An 18810-nucleotide genomic window follows, 5' to 3' on the forward strand; every position below is an offset into this window, starting at 1 on the left:
TTGCAATTGCATCCTTCACTTCCTCATTCACAGACCAGTATTGGCGGAAATGTGTCGTCCACGATAACAATCAGCATGGGAGCACCTCAAGGCTGCGTGCTCAGCCCCCTGCTGTACTCACTCTATACTCATGACTGCATAGCCGGACATTGTGCGAACTCTATCATCAAGTTCGCCGAAGACACCACTGATGGGGACGAGTCAGGGAATAGAAGTGAGATCGACCGATTGACAAAATGGTGCCAGCACAATAACCTGGCTCTCAACACCAGCAAAACCAAGGAACTGATTGTGGACTTTGGAAGGGGTAGGATGGGGACCCATAGTCCCGTTTATATCAACGGGTCGATGGTGGAAAGGGTCAAGAATTTAAAATTCCTGGGCGTGCATATTTTCAAAGATCTCTCCTGGTCCGAGAACACTGATGCAATTATAAAGAAAGCACATCAGCACCTCTACTTCCTGAGAAGATCACACACACAGAGCAAAGGCGGGGGCCAGGGAAAGCGGGGGAGCACTGTCTGAAATTCACACGATGCAAAGCCAAGGTGAAACCCGCTTTGAACAGGAAGGTCAAAGACGGCTGGCACAGTGTACTTAGCCCTTTAAAAAGGGGGGGGGGGGGGGGGAGAAGGGGAGAAGGGGAGAATTTTTTAAGAAGCCAGACAACGTTCAATAAAGTTTAGCGTGCATTTCACATTTTGAGCATATTGAAACATTTTCCTCGGCCAAACTGAGGCCGCGAGTATGCGCAAACTTCTCTCAATAGACAATAGGTGCAGGAGTAGGCCATTCGGCCCCTCGAGCCAGCACCGCCATTCAATGTGATCATGGCTGATCATCCCCAATCAGTACCCCGTTCCTGTCTTCTCCCCATATCCCCTAATTCCGCTATTTTTAAGAGCCCTATCTAGCTCTCTCTTGAAAGCATCCAGAGAACCCGCCTCCACCGCCCTCTGAGGCAGAGAATTCCAGCATGAAGGAGAGTTACAGTGACCTCCTAGGACCACGTGTCGACCATGCTGCGAGTTTGTGGCGAGCGCAAACTCTTCTAAACTCGTAAATTACGTCGCCATAGTGGGACAGGCCTTCAAAGTTCTTACTTGATACATTTTGAAGCAAAAATAAATATTATATATAAAATATTAAGTGCCTACAAACGCTTGCAGTAACAAAAGGCAAACTCCAATTAAAACAGTGCTTTATACAACTGTATTTCTCAATGACAATCAGTATAACAGTAATAGAGGAAGAATTATCATAACATGAAAGTGCTTTGGTGGCATAACAGAAGTGATATAACTTGTCTAGGAATGAGCTTCTTAGTCAACTGAACTGTGAAACTCCAATAGTCCATGACCCTTTTTTTTTTTGAAATCCCGACACTTTCACCAGAGTCCCATTCCAATGTTTCCTACAACCTGCCTATTAGTCCCTATAAATTTGGACTATTGGAGACCCCCTGTTATAAGGCCCGTGTTTCTCATACTCCCTTTAAACTCACCAGGTTTTGCATGACAATAAAAAACTAAACTCAGCTGGTTCACTGAAAAATGTTTTACTGATTACTAAATTACTAATACAAATTAAAATTTAGGGGACGGTGATGCAGCAGTAAAGTCGCTGCCTTACAATGCTTGCAGCGCCGCAGACCCAGGTTCCACCTTCACTACAGGTGCTGTTTGTATGGAGTTTGAACATTCTCCCCGTGACCACGTGGGTTTTCTCCGACATCTTCGGTTTCCTCCCACACTCCAAAGACGTACAGGTATGTGGGTAAATTGGCTTGGTAAACATAAACATTGGCCCTAGTATGTGTAGGATAATGTTAATATGCAGGGATCGCTGGTCGGCGCAGACTCGGTGGGCTAAAAAGCCTTAAAACTATATAAGTAAAAAAAGGAAATGAAATCCCTGCTGTATCATGAGTTAAAAAAAGAATAGTTCAGACAGTCTCCCAGCATGTCATCACCAAAATCCTAAGAATACTGGATTATTGGAGTACTTATTTCTGTTCTGTTGCACTGAGTAGGAGCTTTGACAGAACAAAGTATAGATTTAGAGCCTTTAATGAATGGTTTCCATTAGAGGCATCCGAAGAATCCCAGCCATCAAAAGAATCTACAAAGTGCTGCCTCATGGCTATTGCATCCATCATCAAGGATTCCTACCATCCGGGTCATGCACTTTCCTCACTGCTACCATTGGGGAGGAGATATGGAAGCCCAAAGTCCCACAACACCAGGTTACGGAACAGCTACTTTCCTACAACCAAAAGGGTCATGAACTAACCTGTACGACCCAATATCCTACAACAGAACACAGCGACTGACATCTTGCAATACTGTGGCCTTATTTTATTCCAATTATGCTTTTGCACTAATGTCTTGTTTATTTCTTTGCAGAGTCTTTTAAAAATGTTATGTATAATTTGTTTCTTTATGCTTACATGTAACAGTACGGGTCCTTCAGCCCACAATGTCTGTGCCGAACACGATGCCATGACCATCTCTTATCTACTTGCACACAGTGGGGGCGCTGCAACCCGGCGCCCTATCAGCAGCGTGTCCGTTCTTTTCTACTTTTTTTTTTTTTTTTTAGTATGTTTTAATGTATGTTTTTAATGTTCCTCTGTGCGTTTTGTGTTGGGGGTGGTGTGGGGGGGTGAGGGGGAAACCGCTTTGGTCGCCTCCTCCATGGAGAGGCGACTTTTTCCAGGTCGCCTCCCCCGTGGCCTAACAACAAAAATCGGCGCTGCCTTTCCTGGAGACGCGCCCGGGGCTTCAGCGGTGGGCGCAGCGCGGACTCTCGGCGTGGAGCGGGCGAGCCCTCGCTGGGGCTCGCTGGAGGGGAGTGCTCCGTTTCGCTGGCCCATGGCAGCCGGCAGCCTGAAGCCGCGGTCTGCATAGCTCCAGCTGGCGCGGCATCTACAGCCCGGGATCTCACGTTTGGGACCCGGGGAGTAGAAGAAGCTTCCACCGCCAGCCCGCGGCCAACATCTACCGCGGGCGCGGTGGCGATTTACCATCGCTGGGGATCCCTGGAGTGGAGCTTCGTCTGTCGGCCCTGCAGTCTGCGGTGCTTCTGGCTGCGGCGCGAACTTTAAATCTTCGACAGCCGGCCTGCGGCCTACACTAGCCTGAAGCCGCGGTCTCCGATGGGGAAGAGCTGATCCTGGACTTACCTTGACTTTTACCTTGTCCTTTTACCATCTGGACGCCCGCAGCGATGGCTGCGGAGGGTTGAGGTCCCGACCACGGGGGAAAATGGAGGAGGACTGGCCAAATTCTGTGCTTTCCACCACAGTGATGAATGCTGTGGTGGATGTTTGTGTTAAATTTTTATTGTGTTTGTGTGTTCTTTATCATTGTACCGCTGCTGATAAATTCATTTCACTTGCACTTTATGTGCAATGTGACGAATAAAACTGATTGTATTGTATCCATATCCATATGCCTTTCCAAGTCTTAAATGCCACAATTATATCTGCCTCAACCACCTACCCCAGCAAACACAATCCAGACATTCACCACCCTCTGTATAAAAAAAGCTACTCCACAATCTCATTTAAACTTTGCCCCACTCACCTTAAACTAATGCCCTCTAGTAATTGATCTTCCATCCTGGGAAAAAGGTTCTGACTGCCGACGATATCTGTATCTCTATAATTTTATATTCTTCTATCAGGTCTCCCCAAGACCTCCGACAGTCCAGAGAAAACAATCTAAGTCAGTACAACCTCTTCCTCTAGCTTGTTCCGTGTAATCCAGGCATCATTGAGGTAGACCTCTACACCCTTTCCACCACCTCCACATCCTTCCTGTAATTGGGTGACCGCGACTGCTCAAAATACTCTAAATGCAACGTAACCAAAGTAATATAAAACTGCATCATGACTGTGATCTATACTCATAAAACTCTGATCTTGGATGCGTATTTGTGTGATGTTCGTGTGCTTTTCACATCTCCTCGAAAACACGACACGCCAACGGTGCAATCTTTACATATTCCGATAAGAGATTTACGCCATGTCAAAACTCGCCTTATTTAAAAATCTCATGAGTTAGTTATGAAAACGTTCACGTCTCAAATAACTTAGAAAATAGACGGGATGGTCTCGCTGATGATGTCACAATGGATCTAACGGCCTGCCTCTGCTCGCGCTGCGAGTGAGGTCACCTCTGTTATGTCTTCTGTACTTCTTGGCTTCTTAACTTTGTCACTTAGCGTTTTTAAACTGCTGCTCAGGTCGTGCAGCATGCTCCGCTGGGCTCCTTGAAGTTCTAGAACAGGTGGTCGTTATCGGGGGGGGGGAGATGTGGGTGTGTGTGCGGGACAGCGCGATGGGAAGGTGACCTCCAAAGGACACCCCCCCCACCCCACCCCAGGACCCAACAGGTCTCTCTTGATCTAGTGACCTCTAAATTCAAACATACTGTATTCAGTTTAGTTTATTGTCATGTGTACCGATGTACAGTGAAAAGCTATTGTTGCATGCTAACCAGTCAGCGGAAAGACAATACATGGTTACAAACGAACCAGTATATAGATCCATAAAAGAATAACGTTAGTGCAAGATAAAGCCAGTCTTTACCACTATCTGGGTGGGGGAAACTTTTAAAATCTATCCCCTGCACGGAGAACCCGACCTTTTCTCTGTCGGGTCTCCGTTGTCGTTGGGGCCTAGCACCGTGGAGCGGCCTCCAGCAGGAACGACCTGGGGCTCCAGTCGTGGAGCCTGCGGACCTACTCACCATCGCAGAGCTGGCCGAGTTTGGAGCGGGAGGAGCAGTGGTGGCGCGCTCCTGTGACCCGACCCCGGGGATTCGGAGGCTTACCGCAGGTCTGGTGGACAGTGACACCGGGAGCCCGCGGGTCCCTGCTGGGAGACCGCTTTTCGGGGCTTCCGCAACGGCGACTTCACCCACCCGAGTTGCGGGGCTGAAGAGTACCTGGAGCGGGGCCTTACATCATCGCCCGGCGTGGCTTGGAATGGCTGTGGGACTTTGCTAGCGCCCGCCGGGGGCTCCAACAACAAGACCCGGAGCGTGGCCTTGCATCACCCGGCACGGCGTTAATGGCCGCGGGACAATTACCATCACCCGCCGGGGGCTTTGACTCTGACATCGGGAGGGGAATGGGGAGTGCAGGGGAGATATAAGTATTTGCCTTCCATCACAGCGAGGAGGAGATGCGCTGTGATGGATGTTTGTGTAAATTGTGTTGTGTCTTGGTTCTTTCTTGTGTGTATGACTGTAGAAACAACATTTTGTTTGAACCTCAATGGGGTTCAAATGACAAATAAATTGTATTGTATTGTATTGTATCTACTCATGTTGCCACTTTCAGGGAGTTATGTCTTGGACCCCAACATCCCTTTGTACATCAATGCTGTTAAGGGTCATGCCATTAATTGTATATTTCCCCTTACATGCAACTTCCCAAAGTACAGCACCTCACACTTGCTTGGAGTAAACTCCTTCGGCCACTTCTCCGCCCATTTCTGTAGCTGGTCTGTATCCTGGTGCATACCTCGACACCTTTCCACAGTTTGCGACTCCAGAAGTCTTGCTCTCATCTGTGAATTTACTAACCAACCCGTCTATGCTTGTGTCCATGTCAGTTATATATATCACAAATAGAGGTCCCAGCACAGATCCCTGTGGAACTCCACTCGTCACAGACCTCTATCCTGAATAGTGTCTATCCACAACTGTCTTCTATCAGTAAACAAGTTTGAAACACATATGACCAAATCACTGTTAATCTCGTACACCTTACACCCCTGGATTAGCCTATCATGGGGATATTATCAAATGCCTTACTAAAATCCTTGTAGACAATATCCACCGCCCTACCCTCACCTTTGTCGCCTCCTCATACACTCAACCCTGCCCTGTCTAAAGCCATGCTGACTTCCTTTATTAACCCATTCTCTTCCAAATGGAATTAAATCCCGTCTTGAAAAATCCTCTCCAATAGCTTCTCTACCACCGACACAAGGCTCACCAGCCTATAATTCCCTGGATTCTCTTGTGGCTCTCAACAACCTGGGATAAATCTCATCAAGTCCTGGGGATTTATCCACCTTAATACTTTTTAAGAGCCACAACACCTTAATTTCAAACTTCCCATGCTTATTAGTATTCTTCACACTGATCTCACTGTCCATGCGATGTCGCTGCTAGCAAAAAAAATTCCTGCAACGGTACCTCACCATATTTGCACATTTGGCAACAAACACGACTTAACTTGAGGTTGCCAAGGTGTGTACGTTTACAGATAAAACATTCAATGTGGACAGGAGATCAAAAGAGTGTGTTTCCCCACATATCTAAAAACTGTGAATAACACAATGTTGAAAAACAAAGTGCTCACTTTCTTACAGGATTTTCTACATTTTAACCATATTCTAGCATTTGGCTTTACGTACTTTAAAATTAAAAACTAAAACTAGTTTGCAGCATATAATGGAGGCCACAGAGACTCAAATTTAAAAAAATCAATAGAAATCAATAAGTGTTCAGCTGCTTAGTACCCTTGATAGAATTGTGCCATTGTTTCAATTAATAAAAATTTAAGCAGCTTGGTATGAAAGCTGGAAACTAGATTGAGGAGATTTTGCCAAAAGCTCTCAGCGCTAATCTACAGCAAATACTTGCAAAGAATAACCATAACACCTGACTGTGAAAAACACATGCTGCAGAGAACAGGTTCATCATTCATGCAAAATAGCACACAAAAGGATCACATTTTATAATCACACAATATCACGAAACAATTTACAACCAATTAAGTACTTCTGAGTTGTCAGATCTAATCTAGAAAAACAGTAACCAAATTTTACACAGCAAGGCTAGAAAAATAAGTAGTTGGATAATGATCATAACATCTGTTTTAGTGCAGACAAAATGCTGGAGTAACTCAGAGGCAGCATCTCTGGAGAGAAGGAATGGGTGACATTTCAGATGGAGACCCTTCTTCAGACTGAGGTCAGGGTAGAGGGAGATACAGAGATAAGGTGTGAAAACAAGACAAATCTTCTGAATTTGTAGTGGACAGGGCAGTACCCTGCATATTGCCAACTTGGATGTGTTGTGCCCCCTTAAAACTGTCTAGTGAAGGTGATTTGACTATATTGTTGTCTAGTTTAGTCCATTCCCTCAAGGTTCTTACAAAGAATGAGTTCTTATAAATATCTGTCCTGGCGAATGGGATTTCTATTTGCATATCATTTCCTTCTTGTTCTCCTTTCTGTTGAGTACGACGATCCCCTTTTGAATCTTGTACAACACGGCTAGTCTGTTCCTTGACCTTCTTGTTTCCAGTGTTTCCCACCAGATCAGACAGCATCGAGATGACACTGCTACCTCTATTGTAGTTCCCGATGCAAAAGCTGGCTGCTTTCCTCTGTACCCCTTCTAGTTTGTTGATATGACCAGTTTTGTATGGGTCCCAGGCGCATGTAGCGTATTCCAGTAAGGTTTTAACCAATGTTGTATATGCTGTGGTTTTCACTTCCATTGGGCAGAACCAGAGGTTTCGTGTGGTCCACGTGTTCCCTCCACCAAAGCTTGTTATCAAGATGAACTCCAAGGTTTGGTTGTGAACTTGTATGATGAAGTATTTGTCCATAGAGACGTAGTCTCGAGTCGGTGGTTTCTTCTTGTTTGAAATTACCATAATTGAGCATTTGGTTTGGTTGAAGCTAATCTTCCATGTGTTTTGCCATAATTCCAAGGACTTACGGTATTTTTGTAAGGAGTTTATATCCTCTACCTCAGTGACAGGTGTATATACAAGACAATCTGCTAAGAGTCTTGTTTTACAATGTATGTGTTCAGGTAGATCATTAATGTACGCCAGGAACAACAGTGGTCCGAGGACCGTGCCTTGCGGTACTCCTGTTCTTGTTCTTCTGAAGAAATGTTTCTTTCACAGGCCACGCTCTGCATCCGGTTTGTGAGAAAGTCCCTAATCCAGTTATGTTGACTATTTGTGATGCCATAGTAATCTAGTTTTCCTAGGAGCCTTTCATGAGGAACTTTATCGAATGCTTTCGAAAAGTCCAGGATTGCCATATGTATAGATTTCCCCTTATTTAATGCCCTTGTGATGTCATCAATAGTGGTAATAAGTTATGTTTCCGTTGAACGTTTTGCTCTGAAGCCATGTTGTGAGTCCACCAGTATCCTATTCTTTTCGAAATGGTCCATGATGTGAAAGTGTATGATATGTTCCATGATCTTACATGTAACACTAACTCAAAGGGGATGGAGATCAAGGAAAATAGAGTAGATTATTGTTAGCTGGAAGAAGCTAACAACAAAGCAAAGATAAAATATAATTGGAGACAGTCAGACTAGTCAGAGATCTGGGAAAGGGGAGGGATGGAGAAAGAGGGAAACTAAGGGTTACTTGAAGTTAGAGAAGTCAATGTTTATACTGCTTGAGTTAAGCTGCCCAAGTGAAATATGAGGTGCTGTTCCTCCAATTTGCATTGGCCTCACTCTGACAATGGAGGAGGCCCAGGACAGAAAGGTCAGTGTGGGAATGAGAGAGGGAGTTAAAGTGTTTAGCAATCGGGAGATCAGGTAGGTTTAGGCAGACTGAGCTGAGGTGTTCAGCAAAACGATTGCCGAACCTGCGCTTGGTCTAGCCAATATATAGTTTACACCTGGAACAGCAGATACAGTGGATGAGGTACAAGTGAACCTCTGCCTCACCTGAAAAGACCGTTGGGGTCCTTGGGCAGAGTAGAGGAAGGAGGTATAGGGACAGGTGTTGCATCTCGTGCAGTTGCTGGGGAATGTACCTGGGAAGGGGGTGGTTTGTGTAGGAGGCGACGATTTAACCAGGGAGTTGCGGAGGGAATGGTCTCTGCGAAAAGCGGAAAAGAATGGAGATGGGAAGATGTGGCTAGTGGCGAGATACCGTTGGAGGTGGCAAAAATATCAGATGATTATGTGCTGGATGCGACAGCTGATGGGGTGGAAGGCGATGACTAGGGGGACTCTGTCCCTGTTGCGACGAGGAGGGGGGGTCCCGCTGAGTTACCACCATATACTCGGTTTAAACCAGCATCTGCAGTTCCTTTCTTTTAGTGATCTTGACTGAGAAATATATAGTGACTGAATCACTGCCTTTCAAAGTGTCATGGGATGCACTGCATTAGCCGAGACGGCAGAAGAGATCAGTTTAAATGCTCCATTCAAAAGACTGTACCTTTGACATAAACCAAAAATTCATATTTGTATCTGATATGGGACTTAAAACAACTTTGTCAATACAACCACATGCGAGTCAATATTGATCAAACACAAATCAGGATTTACTTAAAACTAGATTGTGTACATTGTACTAAATGGCTCTGCAGGTAGCACTTTCGTCTCTGAATCAGAGTTGTGAATTTAAGTCACACTCCAGGGACTCAAGATCAGAAATTTAGCTTGGCACTCCAGTGTACTACAGAGGATATTACCATTACTCAACTGTGATGTTTCTACTTGTGACTACACTTCAGAAAGTATTGAAAAGGTTGTAAAATGCTTTGAAATATCCTGAGAGTGGGAAAGGTGCTACATGAAACAAAGCTTCCTTTTAATTAAAATACAAAAATATGTACTGCCGGCTTAAAGTTGCAAGCTAGGATATTGAAATTAAACGCTTGACGATGGAATTGTTGGCTGTAATAGAAATAGAGAGCACATCAAGACTGGGATGAGGGGAGACCTATACAAAGTCATAGGTTGACCTTTGATGCATCAGGTAATAAATACAGAAAATAGATGCCAGAGTAGGCCATTCGGCCCTTGGAGCCACACCGCCATTCAATATGATCATGACTGATCATCCAAAACCAGTACACTGTTCCTGCTTTCTCCCCATATCCCTTGATTCCGTGAACCTAAGAGCTATACAGAGCCCTCCATAATGTTTGGAACAGAGGCCCATCATTTATTTATTTGCTTCTGTACTCCACAATTTGAGATTTGTAATAGAAAATAATCACACGTGGTTAAAGTGCACATTGTCAGATTTTATTAAAGGGTATTTTTATACATTTTGATTTCACCAGTTGATTTCACCCCCCCCCCCCCCCCCCATTTCAGGGCACCATAATGCTTGTCACACATGGCTTCACAGGTGTTTGTAATTGCTCAGGTGTGTTTAATTGCCTCCTTAATGCAGGTATAAGAGCTCTCAGCACCTAGTCTTTCCTCCAGTCTTTCCATCACCTTTGGAAACTTATTGCTGTTTATCAAAATGAGGACCAAAGTTGTGCCAATGAAAGTCAAAGAAGCTATTATGAGATTGAGAAACAAGAATAAAACGGTTAGAGACATCAGCCAAACCTTAGGATTACCAAAATCATCTGTTTGGAACATCATTAAGAAGAAAGATAGCACTGGTGAGCTTACTAATCACAAAGGGACTGGCAGGCCAAGGAAGACCTCCACAGCTGATGACAGACAAATTTTCTCTATAATTAAAAAAAACCAAAAAACACCTGCCCGACAGATCAGAAACACCCTCCAGGAGTCAGGTGTGGATTTGTCAATGACCACTGTCCGCAAAAGACTTCATGAACAGAACTACAGAGGCTACACTGCAAGATGCAAACCACTGGTTAGCCGCAAAAATAGGACGGCCAGAATACAGTTTGTCAGGAAGTACAACCACAGTTCTGGAAAAAGGTCTTCTGGACAGAGGAGATGAAGATTAACATATCAGAGTGATGGCAAGAGCAAAGTATGGAGAGAAGGAACTGCCCAAGATCCAAAGCATACCACCTCATCTGTGAAACACGGTGGTGCAGGTGTTATAGCCTGGGCATGTATGGCTGCTGAAGGTACTGGCTCACTTATCTTCATTGATGAGACAACTGCTGATGGTAGTAGCATAATTAATTCTGAAATGTATGGACATATCCTATCCTATCTGCTCAAGTTCAAACAAATGCCTCAAACTCATTTGCCATTCTACAGCAAGACAATGATCCCAAACATACTACTGAAGTAACAAAGGAGTTTATCAAAGCTAAAAAATGATCAACTCTTGAGTGGTCAAGTCAATCACCCGATCTGAACCCAATTGAGCATGCTTTTTATATGCTGAAGAGAAAACTGAAGGGGACTAGCCCCCAAAACATGCAGAAGCTAAAGATGGCTGCAACACAGGCCTGGCAGAGCAACACCAGAGAAGATAACCAGCAACTGGTGATGTCCATGAATCAGTTTTCAAGCAGTCATTGCATGCAAAGGATATGCAACAAAATACTAAATATGACTACTTCCATTTACATGACATTGCTGTGTCCCAAACATTATGGTGCCCTGAAATGGGGGGGACTATGTATAAACACTGATAATTTCTACATGGTGTAACCAAAATGTATAAAAATGGCCGTTATTAAAATCTGACACTGTGCACTTGAAAACACATGTGATTTTTTTCTATTACAAATTTCAAATTGTAAAGTACAGAGGCAAATAAATAAATGGTGGGTCCTTGTGCCAAACATTATGGAGGGCACTGTATATAACTCTCGCTTGAATACATTTTGAATCTTTGAATTATTAACCTTTCCCAAATAAAGTAATTGGGTCTCTCCAGGCCCCTTGCCTAGAAAATTCAGGATAAAGAACTTTATCTCATTCGTGAATAGCTGTCCTGTTTTGATGTTTTAAACCACCACCTAACCGGGGCTGAACATCACTGGAGCATATGTTAGATCAGAAAGGATTTTGTATTTCTCTGTGAGATAACCTCTCATTCTAAAATAAACTATCTACTTAGTATTCAGAACTTCCCCACATAAACAGTTATTTCGCAAATCAAATCTGGTGAATCTTCTCTATACTCAACACAAATGTATCTTTCCTTTGGTAGCGACTAGATCTGTTCACAATACCATAGGTGAGGTCCTACCAGCACCCTCAATAATCAAAGCAAGGCATCTTTACTCTTGTATTCAAATTTCCTTACAATCAGGTCAAATTTACCATTTGTCTTACTTTTTCATGTAGTGAAATAGTGCAGTTGTAACTCATCAGAATTATTGCCAGAAGGGTCCCGAAATGTTGTCTATCCATGTTCCCTGGAGATGCTGCCTGACCTACTGAATTAGTTGAGTTTAATTATTTTGACAAAACATGCAACATGCAATAAGAAGATAAGAGGAATTCACAGATGCTGGAATTTTGTGTAGAACAGTGCTGGAGTAACTCAGTAACTCAGTGATTCAGGGAGCATCGCTATGCTTCCTGTCTGTATTCCACACATTTTGCTTTTCATCTCTGGCCTTTGACCAAAAATCTGCCAATCTAAAACCCGTCTGACATGTATCCACCTATCTCTTGCCAGAATTTGTCATGTTTTGTCAAGTTTAGTAATTTTAGACAATTCGGGCCTGCACCACCATTCAATGTGATCATAGTTGATCATCCACAATCAGTACCCAGTTCCTGCCTTCTCCCCATATCCCCTGACTCCACTATATTTAAGCGCCCTATCAAGCTCTCTCTTGAAAGTATTCAGAGAACCAGCCTCCATCACCCACCGAGGCAGAGAATTCCACAGACTCACAACTCTGTGTGAAAAAGTGGTTCTGGACTCCCCCAACATCGGGAATAGGTTTTCTGCCTCTAGAGTGTTCAAACCCTTAATAATCTTATATGTTTCAATAAGATCCCCTCTCTTCCTTCTAAATTCTAGAGTATACAAGCCTAGCCACTCCATTCTCTCAGCATATGACAGTACCGCCATCCCGGGAATTAACCGTGTGAACCTAAGCTGCATTCCCTCAATAGCAAGAATATCCTTCCTCAAATTAGGGGCCAAAACTGCACACAATACTCCAGGTGTGGTCTCACTAGGGTCCTATACAACTGCAGAAGAACCTCTTTGCTCCTATACTCAACTCCTCTTTTATAAAGGCCAATATGCCATTCGCTTTCTTCACTGCCTGCAATACCTACATGCTTACTTTCATTGATTGATGAACAAGGACCCCCAGATCCCGTTGTACTTCCCCTTTCCCCAACTTGACACCACTTAGAAAATAATCTTCCTTCCTGTTTTTGCTACCAAAGTGGATAATCTCACATTTATCCACATTAAACTGCATCTGCCATGCATTTCCCACTCACCCAACCTGTCCAAGTCACCCTGCATTCTCATAGCATCCTCCTCACAGTTGACACTGCCACCCAGTTTTGTGTCATCTTCAAATTTGCTAATGTTACTTTGAATCCCTTCATCTAAATCATTGATATATATTGTAAATAGCTGCGCTCCCAGCATCGAGCCTTGCGGTACATGCCTGCCATTCTGAAAGGGACCCATTAATCCCTACTCTGTTATCTGTCTGCCAACCAATTTTGCACAATGTGATCAAGGCAACTCCAGACCTATAGCACATGGTTAACAGTTAAATGAATTCTAAAATGACTCCACATGCCACTTAATCCTGGGGCAATTAAATATAGCTTTGGTCTAGCCAGTGATTCCTTCACTCTGTAAATTAATAAATTATCAGCAGTACTCTGCCTTCATCAAGTTGACTGCTGAGATCATATTCACACGACACGTGTTAGATGCTTTTCATCCTTGTTGTCAAGTGCTCCATTGAAGACGCAAGTTATTTGTAATTTGATGTGTTCTCTTGCCGTGGAGCTATTTACAATCAGGATTTCTTATCATTTTATGCTGGATGCATTTCTTTGCAAATCCTTGAATTTTTATACCAGTCTTGTATATCCACAGCAACCAAGAACACAATCCTTTGATAAGGAATATTCAGAATACAGAGCCAAGAGAACCTATTGATTAGTTTTTTTATGAAACTGTGATTTACCATTTCTGAACTCTACTCCAAGCCCTTAATCATTCATGTTTACACTTCTCAAAAATGCTAGGTATTTACATTCTCCCTGCTTTATCCCAGTAATTAATTCAGTCTCTGCCACTAACCATTTGCCAACTTTCCTCATCGGCTCACTCTTCAGAAAATTAAGCTAGATCATTGTCCTCCCATAAATCCAATCTACTAATCTGTAATTAATAGAAAAATAGTGTCAATGGTTTCGGTCAAAGCAGCTGAATCTTATCCTTTAAGAGCACCCACTGTGCCTTCTAGTGGCAGTCATTGTATCAATCAGTACCAAACAGTAAAGTCAACATTCCTTTTCCTTCCGCCACAAAACAATGAAGTCAAACTTATTTATCCAAGCCTGTTCAGCAGGACGGGAGAACATTTATTCAAACCAGAGTTTTTAAATTTAAAAACCCAAGATATTGATAAATGTTGATGTGTTAAATGAGAGCTAGTGAATGAATGGAAGAATGTCAGACAAGTAATTCAAACTTTTATATTTGCCCTTCAAGTAACAACAGAAAAGTTATATTAAGTTTTAGCTTTAATTTAAAATTAATGTTAATTTTTGGCATCCAAAATTCATAATTCATCAACCCATACAACACAAATTACAGATATTCCCATTATTTCTACATGGCCATCAATTGGTAGTACAATTACGTAAGTCATAGAGTGATACTGTGTGGAAACAGGCCCTTCAACGACCAACATGTCCCAGCTACACTAGTCCCACCTGCCTACATTTGATCCATATCCCTCCAAACCTGTGCTATCCATGTGCCTGTCTAACTGCTTCTTAAACATTGGGATAGTCCCTGCCTCAACTACCTCACCTGGCAGCTTGTTCGATACACCCACCACCCTTTGTGAGAAAAATTTACCCCTCAGATTCCTATTAAGTCTTTTCCAATTCACCTTAAACATATGTCCCATGATACACCTAATCTGGGCAAGAGATTTAGTGCATCTACCCCATCTATTTCTCTCATGATTTTATACACCTCTATAATATCATCCCTCATCCTCCTGCGCTCAAGGAGTCCCAGTCTACTCAACCTCTGTTTATAGCTCAGACCCTCTAGTTCTGTCCATATCCTCGTAAATCTTCTTTGTACTCCCTCCACAAAATTAAAATATCTTTAAATATGAGAACGTACTCCTCCAGTAAGAAAAATATTTGGTTTATTAGACAAAATAACATAACATTTCTAAATACTAAGTAAATACCAAGGTCTTGAAAATCAATTAGCCAAGCAACAGACTTACCGGTCAACAAGTTTCTTCGCAAATCCAAAATCTGTAAGTTTTATATGACCATCTCTGTCCAGTAAAATATTTTCTGGTTTTAAATCTCTGTAAACAATATCTTTGGCATGTAGATACTCCATTGCACACACAATCTCTGCAGAGTAAAAAAGTCCAGAACTATTGTTGAAACGTCCCAAGTTACGCAAGTAAGAAAACAGTTCACCTCCAGGCACATATTCCATTAACATATATAAAAAGCATTCATCATGATGTGTCCAGTACCTGCAATTAAAAACAAAGCCAAGAGGTTAGATTGGGATGAGTTTGCGTAGTGGGCAAATGCAATGATTTGTCACTGAAAAATATATCAAAAGATAAAATGAAATTAAGAACAAAATCTTTAATTTTATCAAATCAGTGGCCTTGAACAAAATTCACATAATAACATTCCCGTCTCTTATCCAAAGGACAGGAGCTAACCAGCTACAATATATCTATCTCGATACTCAATACAATGACTCAAGTGTGCAGTTACAGAACCACGCAACAACTAGACAACCAGTGTGTAGAAATTAAACTTCAGTATTATAATACAGAAGTCAACAGATTTTAAATAAAACTCACGTGCTGCAAAGTTTGTTAAAAATCAGACTTGCATGTTAAATGTATGAAAGGCATGATGTTTAGTAGCTGAAGCGTCTATATGTGCGATAGTATGTGAACTGCTATCAATCAATACTTGCATAATAAAGTTTTATAATTCAAATTCAGCATTTATAAGCACAGTAGATTCTTTCTGATCAGATATTGAAATGTCCTTAGAGTCATAAGAGATAAACAGCATTGAAACAGGCCCTTTGGCCCAACTTGCTCACATCGGCCAATATGTCCCAGCTCCAGTAGTCCTACTTGTCTGTGTTTGGCCTAAATTTCTCCAAACCTGTCCTAACCATGTACGTCGAACTGTTTCTTAAACATTGAGAATAGTCCTTGCCTCAACTACCTCCTCTGGCAGCTTGTCAATGTACTTAACCACCTTTTGTGTGAAAGTTTTACTCCTCAGATTCCTATTAAATCGTTTCCCTTTCATTTTAAACCTGTTCAGGAAATAACAATTCAATTTAAAGTTTTATTTGTATCCAGCGGTCCACATCGAGAAAGCAGAAGAAGAAAATAGAGTTTTAACAACCTGCCTAAAATACGTATGTCGTATAAGTACAACCTTTAGATAGACAAAATCATCAAGCTTACTTACAGTTTTATAAGAAATGGATGATGGATTTCTGTTAATATGCTTTTCTCATTGTGTACATGCTGCTCCTGCTTAAGGCGAATTACATCGGGAATGCTCATCACTTTCAAAGCACGATATTCTCTCGTCTTTTTGTCTTTGACCAACAGAACCCGTCCAAAGGTTCCAGTCCCTACAAAAAGCATAAGAATGGTCAGTCCTCCAATAAGAAATTCACACAGATTACATTAACTGAACTTCCCAGATTTTTTGTTTAAATCTACAATTTTCAAGTTGGCAATAAGATGTTTTTAATTTAGCTCCAGTTACTTCAAGCTGCATAACTTTCCTGGCACTCGGGTGCGTCGCATAACCTTTCAAACACAAGAAGGGTCTTGACACGAAACGTCGCCTGTTCCCTCTCTCCATAGATGCTGCCTCACCCGCTGAGTTTCTCCAGCATTTTTGTCTACCTTCCATTTTTCCAGCATCTGCAATTCTTTCTTAAACAAGTACAACTATAGGGCCTGTCCCACTTTTATGACCCAGCTTTAAGCGCCTTGAGTATTAGAAAGGCGCTATATAAATCCCATCCATTATTATTATTATTATTGTTTTCTTTGCTACACAATGTGTGGCTTTTCAGTGCTAGATGAACTCAACAGTACTTCTGGGTTGTGCTATACATTAAATGTTTTGGAAAGCCACACCATGCACAATGCTGTTCAGGATCACAATGCCATACATTCCATCAGCTAGGCCATTAGATGTTGATACTGCTGCTATAGATACGGACTTTGCTGCAGCAGACCAGTCCTTTGGTTGCAACGTTCTCCTCATTGGTCAGAGCACTTTGAGAGGCATAGATAGGGTAGACGGTCAGAATCTTTCTTCCCAGAATGGGAAAGACAAAATACATCAGGAATGCTCATCACTTTCAAAGCACGATATTCTCTCATCAAAGATCTCGGAGAATATCCATGAAGGTCACGGGGAGAACGTACAACCTCCTTCCAGACAGCACCCATAGTCGGAATCGAACCCGGGTCTCTGGTGCCGTAATCACTGAAAGGCAGCAACTCTACCGCTGCGCCAGTGCCACCCTTGACCAGCGGGACAGTTATGTGCGGATGCTATTCATAGATTATAGCTCCGCCTTTAACACCATCCACCCCCATAAACTAGTCACTAAGCTGGACCACCTGGGCCTCAACACACACCTGAGCAGCTGGGTCCTGGACTTTCTCACCGGCCGACCACAGACTGTGCGCATGGGGAGGCAGGTCTCCTCCAGCATCACCTTGAACATCGGTGCACCACAGGGCTGTGTGTTGAGCCCCTTCCTTTTCTCCCTCTACACTCTCGACTGCAAACCCACCCACGAGGCCAACACCATATTTAAGTTTGCAGATGACACCATCGTGGTAGGCAGGATCACGAGTAACAACGAGGCCGCCTACAGGACAGAGGTAGAGAACCTGGTGAGCTGGAGCCGTGAGAACAACCTGATCCTCAACGCAAAAAAAACAAAGGAGATGATCCTGGACTTCAGGAGGAGACCGAAGACCTTCGTCCATCAGCCCATCACCATTAACGGCGAGACAGTGGAGGCTGTGCAGAACATCAGGTACCTCGGGGTCAACATCAGCCACGACCTGACCTGGACCGTCAACACCACGGCGACGGCCAAGAAAGGACAACAAAGGCTTCACTTCCTGAGGTGCTTGAAGAGGGCACGTCTCCCACAACAGCTGCTGGTGAGCTTCTACAGGTCAGCCATCGAGTCAGTTCTTACATACTGCATCACAGTATGGTACTCTGGCTGTACCGCAGAGAACAGGAAAGCTCTCCAACGCGTCATCAAGACTGCTGAGAGGATCACTGACACCCAGCTCCCCAGTCTGGAGGACATCTACCGGACCCGCTGCATCCGGAGGGTCAAGGGCATCCTTAGAGACAGCACACACCCTGGACACTGTCTCTTCACCCTTCTGCCCTCAGGAAGACGATACAGGATACTGAGCGCCCGCACGACAAGACTGAAAAACAGCTTCTACCATAGAGCTGTGACACTACTGAACTCTATCCCCCTCCCACATTGATCCCCCCCCTCTCTCTCACACACCCGCCAATACTCCTGTATGTTTATGGTTATAGTTAAATTTTTTAATAGTTCTTTTTTTTTTAATTGTATTTTTATACTTATATTCCTGTGCAGCTGGAGGCCTGCTCCAACAGAATTTCGTTGTCTTGTACAATGACAATAAAGATTATCTTCATCTATCTTCATCTTAACGCAGTTTTATGTTCTAGACGTATTTGATATGTGATGGCAGATAAAAAATTAAGTAAGATTTCACAAGATATCTGGCTAGAAACCAGTCATTCAGCCAAGCCAGTGAATTCTACATTTCATGATGCACTCATCTTTCTTCAACAAAACCCATCAGCA

General features: G+C 43.1%; 1 protein-coding gene across 3 annotated transcripts in view; it reads right to left on the reverse strand.

The window, feature by feature from the left end:
- The window catches only part of prkx (protein kinase X-linked), a 97761-nt gene that overhangs the window by 51592 nt on the left and 27359 nt on the right, over window positions 1-18810 (reverse strand). For all 3 annotated transcript variants that reach the window (XM_033023359.1, XM_033023357.1, XM_033023356.1), the window contains exons 2-3: window positions 16383-16551; window positions 15146-15409 (exon numbers count right to left, since the gene is read on the reverse strand). In XM_033023359.1, the coding sequence (XP_032879250.1) occupies window positions 15146-15409; window positions 16383-16551 (433 nt within the window). The remainder of the gene's footprint in view (window positions 1-15145; window positions 15410-16382; window positions 16552-18810) is intronic.

The sequence above is a fragment of the Amblyraja radiata genome, chromosome 6 (assembly GCF_010909765.2).
Source record: "Amblyraja radiata isolate CabotCenter1 chromosome 6, sAmbRad1.1.pri, whole genome shotgun sequence".
NCBI lineage: Eukaryota > Metazoa > Chordata > Chondrichthyes > Rajiformes > Rajidae > Amblyraja > Amblyraja radiata.